The sequence below is a fragment of the Betta splendens genome, chromosome 1 (genome assembly GCF_900634795.4).
Source record: "Betta splendens chromosome 1, fBetSpl5.4, whole genome shotgun sequence".
Taxonomy (NCBI): domain Eukaryota; kingdom Metazoa; phylum Chordata; class Actinopteri; order Anabantiformes; family Osphronemidae; genus Betta; species Betta splendens.
The window spans coordinates 5,422,177-5,434,787 of NC_040881.3; the positions used below are offsets into that span (position 1 = coordinate 5,422,177).

A 12,611-nucleotide genomic window follows, 5' to 3' on the forward strand; every position below is an offset into this window, starting at 1 on the left:
GGACTGTGCTGCAGGATTCAGTGGTGACAGTCTGTGTGTGCGCGTGTGGTTACACACCATAGCCACAGTCACCCGGTCCCCCTTCATGTGTCCCTCTTCATTCTCCAGTCTTTTGGGCATCTGACAGAGACAAACGACAGTGCTTCAGAAATGAGCAGCAGCCCAGTGCACAAACAGGTTGAAAGAGGAGGAGGGAGCGACGGGGAGAAGGCAGTGCAATCAGGACTGGCTCCTTTGTTTTCTGTTTGGCTGGGTTGGATCGTCTGGTGCTTTGAAATTGATCTTGGGATGTACCAGACTTGAATCTATGGATATTGTTCCAGCTGAAATAAATTCGTATCCAGTTTATTTTCACGTGGCATAGTGTGGGTTCCGTGCTTCTTCCTTGATGCTCCTGTAACGTCTCTCTGAGTCTGACTGATCCACATTTTACCATTACACTTTGTCACGGAGGAGGCTCCTGCAGCCATAACTCCAGCCCGGACAATAACCTCTACGCCACTGTAATTTGTCCAGGCGTGCTCAGAAGAGCTAAACCATCACAGGACAGCTAGTTTATCATTTTCCTTGTCATCTGCAAGGGAAAGGGCGCTGCCGGTAGGGACAATGATCTCGGGAACGTGGAATGCTATTTACAGCGTTCCAGGAGATTCATCGGTCCAGGGAAAATATGATATCTGGCTGCCTTGGCTACTGTCACATCTATCTGTGGAATCAGGATCTGTAACTTCATCACTGCAGCTCTGGGCATTTTCCTGACAGCCATGGCGAGTTTCACCAGCGTGCTTCTGGGAGTCAACCGCTCCGTCTTAGAGGTGAAAGGTCGCTCCCCATGTAGTCCTGATCACAGAAAGTTCATCAGATCGTGGGAGATGAGCTGTTTAGAGGTAGAATTAACATATGATTAAATGCTGCAGAAATATACCAGAATAGGGTTCTTATGAATATTAGTCCCTGCGTCCTAAAATAAAAATTGTTTAATCTGTATGCAAACTTTCCAGTTTCTGCAAGCTGGCATGACAGTGTGGTTGTGATGGGTTTTGGGTGAAGACCGGTGCAGCCATTTTTGCGCCCTTGTTAAGAAAGACAGGAGTCTGGTACGTGCAGCCCCGGCCGGCTTCCTCAAGCCACTAATCCACATTTAATTGAACTCCAGAGACTTTGAAGTGAGTCTGTGATGCAGGCAGATCTTATTCCTTCGAGAGACGGCGAGGGGAGAGGCCGTCCTCAGCCACAGACCTCAGCTGGTCCCCTCTGCTGTCCCCTGGCTTTAATGAGCTGTTTAACTCCACACTAGGCCTCAATTTCTATGTTTCACATTTGAATATTTTCCTCTAATAACTCTCCCTTGGACCAATGCAAACTTGCCCCTCTTACCTCTCCACCGCATGTCCCTGTACACCCGCCGGCAGACGCCTTTCAAAGTGAAGGCAGCAGGTGAAGCAAAGCAGTACTAAGGTAGTACCAAACCTAAATGCCTGATTAGCGGGCGTACGTATGAATCACAGGGGCAGAGCCAGGCATCTGGGTCTGTCAGGCGCCGTGACGCCATCAGGCCATGGCCGCAGATTCAGCTCTGCTCATCTGAGCATTTCTAAATCAGGTGCTGCCTAAAAATGTTTCACTATTGTTTCACAAACTTCTATCGAAATGTAAGAACTGTAATCGGGCGTTTAGCATTTAACAGGCTCATCTTTGTCATGTTAAATACAATAAAGCCGTACATTTTAGTTTTAATATTCATCGTCACCTTTATGAAGGGATATGGGTCATCTTTTAGTGAACTAAACGTTCCCCTCATCCTTTACAGCCTCATTCTTTTGCTGAAAGAATCGCTTTTTCATTGAGGCTGATCAATAAAAGACATTAATCGTGCTGCTCAGGTCATCGTGCCATCGCTGTGTGAAAAATGAACTCGTCTAACCCTCGGCTTCCCTTCTCTCTCTCTCCCTCTGGTCTGTTTCTTCTTTGATTTCACCTCGATTGCAGATTCTAGCCTACACAGAAGGTCTCCATGGAAAGTGGCTGTTCACAGAGATCCGAGCCGTCTTTTCCAGGCGCTATCTGCTGCAGAATACTGCTCTGGAAGTCTTCATGGCCAACAGAAGTAAGTCACCAGACCAGGGCTAAACCAGGTTACAGGAGGCGTGCTTGAGGTTCAGCGTGTCAGCGATGACAGGTGATGAATTTGAGGTAACGATCACGTTGTAACTCGATGTTTCTGTTTCGCTCCACAGCTTCGGTCATGTTCAACTTCCCAGATGCGGCTGCCGTCAAGAAGGTGGTCCACAGTCTTCCTCGCGTGGGAGTCGGCACCAACTTTGGGCTTCCCCAGACCAGGTGAGATGCTGCACGAGCAAATCCTGCACACAGCGTCTGCAGAGGACCATAACGGACACATTAAATAAAATGTATGGTGAATTATAGAATGTAGAGTCATTGCAGATGTGTGTAGCAGGAATATTAGATCTAGGCTCTGTAAAAGTGCAAGCAGAAAGCAGTTATATAGTGAACAGTAAAGGCTATTCAAAGGTCCTGAGTAAGATCCAGCAATTAGTCAGTGTGGATGTAGTCGTGTGTGTGTGCGTGTAATACACAGAGTTGAGTTATAGAATGTGTGTGTGCGTCTGTGTTGAACTCATTAATCAAACTAGTTTGCAGGCCGGGTACACCGTGCCTCTTTGACCTGAGGACAGCTGTGCAGGGCAGCGCGTTAGCCTAGCGCAGCAGAAACGCATTCAAGTCCTGCACTTCAGTATGGCTGCATAATGTACACGTAAACATTTAGTTACGTCTGTTGGGAATGTGGAGAATGTCCCACTGCACATGGCGCCCGGCAATCAGTCTATTTAAAATAAAGCGCAGCTTGTGCGTCACTTGCGTTTGGAAAGTCGTGTATTCGCCCCGCGAGGCCTAATGACTGTAATCTCACACTATGACAGTGATTAATTCCATCATTTTCTTTTGTTTTAATTGGATTTGGGGTCATTCATTTTTGTCCTATGGCGTTAAGCATCGGGCTCTGAGGCCTGTTATGTGTATATAAATAAATGTATTGAACCCAAGGTATTGCAAATTTGTCCTCTTAATTAGCAAGACTCTATTCCCCTATTCAGTAGATTTTTCACAGAATGAAACTCAACATGCCGGAGGGTTCTTTCAGGTTTTTTGACGCTGTGACTGACTTTTTGTGGGAAAAGCTCACAGAGTCGAAACCTACAGGTGTTGCAACATAAAGAATGACTTGTGTTCATATGTCCGTGTCTGCTTGGCTCCACAGGCGAATCTCTCTGGCCACGCCAAAGCAGCTGTTCAAAGCCTCCAACATGACCCAGCGCTGGCAACGGCGCGAAATCTCCAACTTTGAGTACCTCATTTTTCTCAACACCATCTCTGGTGAGGACGTCGCCCATGAAACACAAACCCTCAGAAATCACTTGTTAGTCCTGTTAGTCTCTTCTTCTAACTTTTGTTTTATCCTCTCCTGTCAGGTCGGACCTATAATGACCTAAACCAGTACCCGGTCTTCCCCTGGGTTTTAACCAACTATGAATCAGAGGAGCTTGACCTCACTCTGCCCAGCAACTTCAGAGATCTGTCCAAGGTACGACTCCTAATGCACATCCTGTCCTTCTAATCCCAAAGAAAGGAGGGGGGCTTGTGTGTGTGTGTGTGTGTGTGTGTGTGTGTGTGTGTGTGTGTGTGTGTGTGCGCGTTCACTCAAATCCATTTAGTGGCCGTGTAATTGCCATTGATCATAGTTTAGTGAACCAGGCCTTTAATCACTGGTGGCTGATTGCTATCGCTACACAGATGTAACACTGTCCTTCTCATTCAGCCAGTACCGTGATTGTCTTTGGCTTCCATTTGCTGACAGTATGCCTAATGCATGTTATAGATATTGTGTAGGATTATTTGGCTGGTTGAGACAATCCTGCACTGCTGCACTGACAGTGAAGATGATTTAAAACCTCTCACGGTTGCCCCGTGTAACTCCTATTTCTGGTTTAGCTAACATCCTTTATTCCAAAGTGCATAAGTGAATTATTTTGGTTTGACCTTCCACAACACTCCAGGAAGTGAAGCAATACTCCCCAGTAGCTCCAGGGATGAGGGGATTGGGCTGGCAACAATGAAATCTGCCCTGAGATGCCCCTGTCGCGTAAAGATAAACCTGACTCAAAGGCTCCTCCTCCATTTTATTAGTAGACGTTAAATTATTTACTCACGCAAACCTGCACTCCTTCACACAGGAAAAGCTCAATAAAACACAATCCACGGCTTGCCAGCTTTGCATAATGGCGTCCAGGGCTGGGAGGACAGAGGATTAGTTCTAGACTGCGATGATCGAGCGACTGTCTGGATGCTGGAACCGAGAGAACTAAATAAATCAGCGACGGTAACAAAATGGCATGTGTTAATGGACAGGGGATGTGTTGGAGGAAATGCATTTTCACTTAAGAGCATTTGTCAAGTCCAGGATCATTTGGGGCTCGTGCAGAGCTGGCAGCAGCTAGTTTGGCGAGACAAAGTGGAAGCAAAGGTAGAACTCAGGCTGCTGTGATTTGAATGGCTCTACCTTCTACCTCGCACGCAGTCGCCTCCTTCCTGTGGCTCAAACGCCACCTCCTCCTCCCCTCCTGACCTGCTCCTCTCTGTTTTTATCCCTCCCCGTGCAGCCGTCCCCGCCTGCATAATCTCCCTCTTTATCCGGCCTCATGTTGCCCAGTAGGCGCTCACACACCAACACAAACATCAGCCCCACTTCACCTTCGCCGCTTTTCTGCCGCGCGCGCTCGCTCGTCTCCTCTGCGCCGCCTCCGAGTTTGGACAGCTCAGCCTCTGTGCTCAGCGAAGCCTCGCGGCCCCGGGGAATGACTGGATGAAGGGGAGACGGGTGGAAGGGATGAGGGACGGAGAGACAATCGGAGAGCGGGAGGAGGAGGAGGAGGACGTGTACGAGTCTAAGAACAACATCATTTGCTGTTCACCCGTGCTCCTTTCTCCTCAGAGCTCAGAGACGAGGGGCGGGACCGATCTTTATTACATCTGTTTTATTCATGTTGTTGACGTTTGTGATATGGGCGCATGTCCGCTGGACCGTGGCAGACACCCCCCCCTCCCCCGTGTTCCCTTCCTTTGCGTCGTGTCTGCTGACCTTCACAGCCAGCGCGTCGGCGTCGGCCACCACCTTCTCCTTCCTCACCCCTCGCGTCGCGCCGATCCCCCTCTCGTGTCACGTCGGCGGCCGTCTCCCACACAAACAGGGTCACACGAGAAGGATGCCTCCAGTGACATTGAGCGACCAAATTGCGGTGCGAGCGCGCGTGTTTGTGTTCGTGTCACACACTGTCATCGTCCCCGGCACAACGGAGGCCACACAGAATTTATGTTCCCGCCTGCTGCAGCCGCTCTGACCCCGGGGACTTCCCTTATCATAAACTCTAACCTCAACCTGACATCAAACGCCGACCCCCGAGATAACATTGTACTCACGATAAGCACATGAGAACAGACTCATGGCGTGTGTTGTGATGTCTCGTATTTGTTGTTCTTCCACCCTCTCGCACCCCCTCCGCACACTGACACACGTCTCCCTCCAAAACCACACTTGTCCTACGCGCCGACCCGCTCTGCTTCATCACAAGGTTCACCGAAAGGCGAAACGCGCGCCCCTCTCCTTGTTTAACAGCTTTTAATGAAGCACAGCAGACAATTAAAAGAACTGTTAACCCTGCGACCATAAATTAGATGGCGAGTGTGTACGTGGCAACAGAAATGGTGAGGATTTATTGAGCGTTGCCTGTTTCTTTGTGCTATAACCTACTACTTACAGCCAGATCAGCTAATGGCGTATTGATCCCGCCATACGTGCCCCATATGTTTATCCCCCAGGCCCTCTGCACAATTTTCGCTGTTTAAATAGGACATTATACATAAACACTCCTTTCAGAAGGCTCTGTTGATTTATGGCTCGAAGCCCTAGTGATGCTGCATCACCAGTGGCCCATAATTGTTTCAAAAGCAAAGTAGCAAAATTGTCCTTATAATAGTTTAGTTTTCCATTTATAGGCACAGATTTATTGATAAGACATCGAAATGAAATGCAATTTTTTTAACGGTATTTAAATTACTGCAGGAGTTTTAATCACTTATAATTATTTCTTGTGTTTTCTTCCTCACTATCTATAAAACGGCTTCACCTGCTTCCTCTTCAGATGAAAAACTGATTAGGACTAATCCAGGATGATGAAGATCCCCGCGTGTTTACGTCTCCAGCACCGTTTTGTTCTGCGACCCACTCCGTGGTCCAATTAAAGCCGCGGCGTCGCTTCATTTGTCCGAGAGCTCATCACGGCGCTTTTCTCTGCCGCGACATATTAGGCCAATCTGCGGCGGGGCGGCGGCGGGCGCTCCATCAGCGCGCTGCCAACCACTCGGCTCTGATGTACGGCGCCGCCACCGCCGCTCTGCTGTAGCTACTGTAAGCCGAGAGAGCTTCCCTCACAGTAATTTACAGCAGTAAACAATGTCGGGGCTCGGGCAAACCAACAGCCCCCTCATTGCACCCGCACACAATTCTCTCTCTCTCTCTGTCACTGTGGCACTTTCAGTCTTTTTTTATTTTATATGCCTCCTCTCCCTTTTCTTTTTTTAATGAGCCGACTGTTATTAGGGTTATAAATCAGACCAATGGGTGTGATGTATAATTCACTGTGTGTACTCACCCACCCCCAGTGGCCCTGAGGAAGCACACAGTGCATCACTGTCAGCACAGAGCTGCGCGGCGCTTCGCTCCGGAGACCCGCGCGCGCTCAAGAACAGTATTTACACAATAACAAAAGAGCGAGCGCGCACCGACTCTGCCGCATCCCTTTGTGCGCCTCGCCTTTCGACAAGCACGCCCCATTGCACCCACACAAAACAGTAGCTGCAGCACAGATCGATATCAGCGCCCGGCCCGGGGGGGGGTCTCGCTGTGACACGCACCCCGTGATATGAAAGAGATCCAATTGATCCATGCTCTACTAGAGCCTCATCTTCAAAAGGCCATCATTCCATTACCATTGATCCGCCGAACGTGTGTATGCGAGTGTGAGAGAGAGCGAGGGAGAGAAAGATGAATTGGTGGGTCGAGGGATTGAAGCACAGCCGGCAGAAGACTAATAAAAATTGAACCAGCCTGAAAGTGATGTCTATAAACGAGGATTTAAATAATAGCCACGCGGCACGAGTAGTATTGGTTTTTGAAGAGCAATGGAAAATTAAAGCAATTTAAGCATTTTTCTTGACTGCAACAGGACCGGTGAGCAGTGTATTAGTTACAGATTAATACAAGTAGAAATTAAAGGAAGGCCCGGCCGTGCTCTTGCTATTCCTGGTGGGCACGCTTTCATTGGAGCACATTAGTTTTCCCTGACAGACTACAGCTGCAGGGGCTCCGTTTCACAGCCTCTAAAAAGCACTCTGTGGGAAAGGATTGATCTGCGTCTGAGGGGAAACATCATCTAATATTCATCTGAGATTGCACAAAGGTTACCGGCTTCATTTGCCTTGCAACTGTTATGCTGCTGAAAGTGGCTCCCGATAAGATTCAACCCCCCCCTTTGCCCTTTTCTCGGTTTTGTGTCAGGCGGAGGGAAAGTCGCAGCTTATTTTTTCGCTCGCTGACGCGTTTTGACGATGTGTCTCGTGCTCGTGTTCCTCTGCAGCCCATCGGCGCCCTGAACCCCAAGAGGGCGGCGTTCTTTTCCGACCGATACGAGTCCTGGGAGGACGAGCAGGTGCCAAAGTTCCATTATGGCACCCACTACTCCACCTCCAGCTTCACCTTGATGTGGCTGCTGCGCATGGTGAGTGCCGTGATGAAGCGAATGTGTTCCCAGAAAATTTGGTATATATTAAAAAAAGAAAAACAGCACATTTTTCTTGTTATTGTTGCACATAATCTAATTCATCACACTCTGTGTGTGTGTTGCAATTAAATGTGTTCCCCCTGCAAACCTTTCCGAGCAGCGCGCTCATAATGTGCGAGGAGCGCATGCAGAGCGTGTTGTGCACTCCAGCGCTTTCTTTCTCTACCTTTTGCTGAATGGATGCCATCAATCTTCCCCTACTGCACTCAGGGGAGAGGGAGGTTACTAAGTTTCTCCAGCGTGCAGTTTTCTGCTGTTATTGTCCCAGTAGCTCACTGTTTCAGTGACTCCCAGTAGAGTTAACTCATTGATCCCTGCACATCATTAGAGGGCTTACTTTTAAACCACTTTACCAGAAACCCCCACAATTTTCACTTAAAGATCAAACTAAACAGCCGAGATTAAATTAAAGCTGTTTATCACAAAGTAAATATTGTGTTTCTTTTTACATTAATCCTGTTGTTAGATTTGAGGCCTGTTTCTTTTTAGTCTAGATATCTACAGAATTAAGCTCTAGTTGTAAACCAACATACTGTGTCCATGTCATTTGGTGGTTTTGTCAGAGAGACAAATATTGATCTGTCTTAACAAGATTATACAAGACTAGAAATGGATCAGCAGCATGGACACATTGGCTTAATTGGCTCAGATGCATTATTCTTACTTCACATGCTAATTTCTTCACTCTTGTTCTGGTTAAAAATACTGTATAGACTGGATTTAAATCTGCTGACTTCTGGTTTTACTGAGACTTTACCAACACAGCCTTTGATGCCCCCGAGGTGAACTGTCCATTTATTCAGTTTTTCCTAATCAACAGGAACCCTTCACCACGTTTTTCCTCAACTTCCAAGGAGGGAAGTTCGACCACGCCGACCGCACCTTCTCGTCGGTGGCCCGGGCCTGGAGGAACTGCCAGAGGGACACGTCTGACGTCAAGGTGTCACACGCACAAGACTCGCACGAGAAAAAAAGCTTTGCGAAACGCCGCCGCCTCCGCTTTTCATGTGGCCGACTCGTAAGAAGGCTACGAGAGATAAAGAAAGTGAAAACTGCAGAAGGATAAATCCCCGCAGCCGAAAACAGAAAAGGCTTCACAAGAGTAATGTTCAGTCACTACCAATCATTGTCCATCTGCAATGAAAGCTTCCCGGTCTTCTGATCAAAGCTTTGGACTAATCCTCATCTGTCCCAGTCGTCCGTCTCAGATTCAGCCAGCTATAACTGCACTTGAATCCCTTCCCATTGGGCCCCCAAACTCTGCTGCGCTGCTGGATCTGCCCTGGAACAGCGCGGGTCATTCTCATACTAAGGGCTTTCGAACCCCCAGTGCACGTTTTAACAGCTCTCCTAAAACATTTACGACTACAGTCAGACATTCTCTGTCAGAGTTGGGTTTTGCATGGTCTCCTGGCATTGGGTCACTAGGTGGGGGAACGGTGGTGGTGTTGGGGGTTTTGACGCTTGATTGCATTCACCCCCACCCACACACACACACACCCACACACACACACACACACACATCCCTCCGATAAAACATGTGGATTGTGTTACTGCGTCGCTGGCCAATGCTTGATTGCGAAGGCCCAACGAGAGCCCTCGTTCGCTCTCTCAGTCTAGACCTGTCAATGCGGATCCAACTGTGAGAGCTCAGCCTCACATCAAAACAAAGGGGAAACGTGGACCACATCACTTTGTTTCCATCCCCAATTTGAATATTCTTAGTGTATTTTGAATGGAAATGTGTCGACTTTATCCACTTGGATGCACACATTTATGTTCTTAGCCAAGGAGGAATAAGGGCTGAGATGTATCAATTTAGTATGCTAAGTACACCATTTAGCTTTAGCGCTAGAGCCATTGATAGCAACTCTGTCCCTGCCAAAGGGCAAAAGCTCCCAGTGTTTTCATTCCCCACTGGTAAAGAAGAGGCGATAATAGGTTACAACACCCAGATTCAATGTGTCTCTAGCCTGGGTGACGCTAGCGTGACCTCCAGTCCCCAATCCCCTGACCCCTAGCCCCAGCCCAAAGGCGTTATTGGGGGAGAGTGGAGAGGAGAGGGGTTAGAGGTAGCAACAGTGGAAGTTTAGCAGGGGAGCCTGGGGGCCAGAGCCCCTTCCAGTGACCCATGACAGGACAGGATTGGGGATCAGAGGGGCTGGCCTCTGACCAGGCCGGAGCAAAAGGGCCACTGCACATAATGGCCCATGCAAGGCGGGCTTGTGTGTGTGTGTGTGTGTGTGTGTGTGTGTGTGTGTGTGTGTGTGTGTGTGTGTGTGTGTGTGTGTGTGTGTGTGTGTGTGTGTGTGTGTGTGTGTGTGTGTGTGTGTGTGTGTGCGCGCAACCACTGCTCAAATTTACAGCAGGCTGCAGCCAGTGATCCTGGGCGAGCTGGAGGCCTCGTTAAGAGGCCGACCTTTAAGTTGGAGGTCAGCTTTTGTGGAGTGAAGAGGTTTAGAAGTGAGGAAGTGCTGTGTTGTTTTAAACCTGTGTGCTCATTTGATGGGACGTCTTCACCCCATTGATGGGAGGAGTGTTATCATGCAGCCAATCTCAGCCGAGCAACTCTTATACGTGTTTGTGACTGTGGGGTTTTTGGTGAAATGGAGACAGCTGCTAGTCGGCCTTTACGTTGGGCCGTCGTGACTTGCTGTCCTGACGGAGCGTCAGCCTGGTGCCGGCGGAAGTCGACTCCTCTCTGATGTCACACTGTCAACGTGTTTGTATCGTTCTGTCCCCTCAAGACGGCCCGTCGGCGCTTGCAGTCCGACGAGCTTTGGTCGCCGGCAACTCAGCAGCCGTTCAATCGCTCTCACTTTCCCGTTGAGTGTATAAATAGGCTCTGATTAATCACCACGTACGCGTTTTTAAGCCAGGCGCACGTGTTCCCTGTTAAAACCATCCTTTGTGTTGTGGGCGTCATGGCAGCGGTGGACAGCGCCGCACGCTTGCAGGGCAGAGACGTTGGACTACATCCTGTCACTCTGGTGTCTTGTAATGATTCAGACCTTCCCACAACAATAACACTCGAGTTCAGGCCTGCACGGATTTATCTCCGATGTTAAGCTCAAAGTCAGACTTAATGTTTACTCTCACTGTGGCAGGTTCTGCTTAGTTAAGAATGACGAATGGCTAAACATATGGAGTTACGTCTCCTGTCATAACTACATTTGGTTTTAGCGTGCAATTTGAAAATCCTCTGTTGTTTGAGGCGGCCAAACGAAACGCTCGGCGTTGGGCAATGGGAATGTTGACTCTTGGATGTTTTCGGTATTATTGTGGAAGGATGGAGAAAAAGTGGAAAAACCTTTCCTGCTGCTTCAGAACAAACAAAGAAAATTAGTATATTGGAGCGGTGGAAACCACAGCTGAAAACACACTCTGAGCTTTTTGACATTTCGGTAATAACTAAACGCAGACACAGGCGGCACACAAGTAGTCATAGGTAGACGTTTAGCATTAAAGCGCTCCCTTGTAACAAACATCATTTCTAAACTGGATTTCAGCCTTTTCACACAATGTGTCTTTGTCCACTCAGGAGCTGATCCCGGAGTTCTACTACCTCCCCGAGATGTTTGTCAACGCCAACACTTACAACCTGGGAGTGATGGAGGACGGCACCGTGGTCTCGGACGTGGAGCTGCCGCCTTGGGCCAAGAGCCCGGAGGAGTTTGTCCGATTGAATCGCCTGGTGAGACACACACACACACACACACACACACACACACACACACACACACACACACACGCACACACACCGAGGTAGCTGTTTGGATCGGATCACCACCAGGCCGGTTCCTGTTGTGTCTCAGCGCCTGCAGCCTGGGCCGTATTTAATTCCAGCGGCGTTTTGGTGGAGCAGCGTGGCCTCCTGTGTGGTAATGACTTCTGATGAGCTTTGTTGTGCTCTGTGACCTGTGCAGCCTTGTGGTGGGCTCTGTTAAGCAGGCTGCTGATACGACCGAGCCCCTGTCATTAATCACACGTCTGTCTTTGGGCCAAGGTGCATCGAGGAAGCTCTCCTGCGTGGGTTGTGGTGTTTCTCCGTGTGCTGCTCTTTGTCCTGCCCAGTTTTATTATTGAGGCCTATTGTTAATTTGTGTTGGAAAAGCAATTTAGTTATTACCTTCATTCCAGCACCGACCTGTGATTTTTATTTCCAATACTGCTCTCCTGGTTTACTTTGCAGATGCAGGGCTTGAATATGCCCACTTTAAAAACAAACCTATTCTGACCTGATGTGAAGGAAACCTGCCTGGTTGAAAATGAGCTTTAATGGGCTTTGTGTTTCTGCACGCACAAAGCAGCTTTTCATTCCTGCTCGAAGTGTGCCAGTCTCATTTGCCTCTGCCCCCTTAATTTCCTCCGGCTCCTTCCTTTGTGCCCAATTTAGCGCTGCAGAAGCGCTGTGGACCGATCCGAGCGGTCGGATACCTGCTCATTACTGCTCTCGGGCGAGTTCGCTTGCAGTCGGCGCTTTCGTTCTTCCGTTGTGTGCAAATTGAGATATTGATCCGCGGTGCGGCCGAGCCCAGCGGGCAGGTGCATCAGAATATAACAAGCGCGGTAGAACAGGAGCGTTTTGAGGCTTCGCTAGAGCGCTGACAACGTGAATATCGGCTTCATCCCCATATGAACACATACTCAACAAACACAACCTGACCACAACCATTTGTTCTCCAGGGAAGGTTG

The 12,611-nt window shown here is 48.8% G+C and overlaps 1 protein-coding gene across 11 annotated transcripts in view; it reads left to right on the forward strand.

Annotated features, from left to right (window-relative positions):
• The window catches only part of lrba (LPS responsive beige-like anchor protein), a 127,771-nt gene that overhangs the window by 90,630 nt on the left and 24,530 nt on the right, over window positions 1-12,611 (forward strand). For all 11 annotated transcript variants that reach the window (XM_055510004.1, XM_029151127.3, XM_055510010.1 and 8 more), the window contains 7 exons: window positions 1,990-2,107; window positions 2,238-2,340; window positions 3,281-3,396; window positions 3,492-3,604; window positions 7,713-7,853; window positions 8,737-8,856; window positions 11,458-11,610. In XM_055510004.1, coding sequence (XP_055365979.1) covers window positions 1,990-2,107; window positions 2,238-2,340; window positions 3,281-3,396; window positions 3,492-3,604; window positions 7,713-7,853; window positions 8,737-8,856; window positions 11,458-11,610 — 864 coding nt within the window. The remainder of the gene's footprint in view (window positions 1-1,989; window positions 2,108-2,237; window positions 2,341-3,280; window positions 3,397-3,491; window positions 3,605-7,712; window positions 7,854-8,736; window positions 8,857-11,457; window positions 11,611-12,611) is intronic.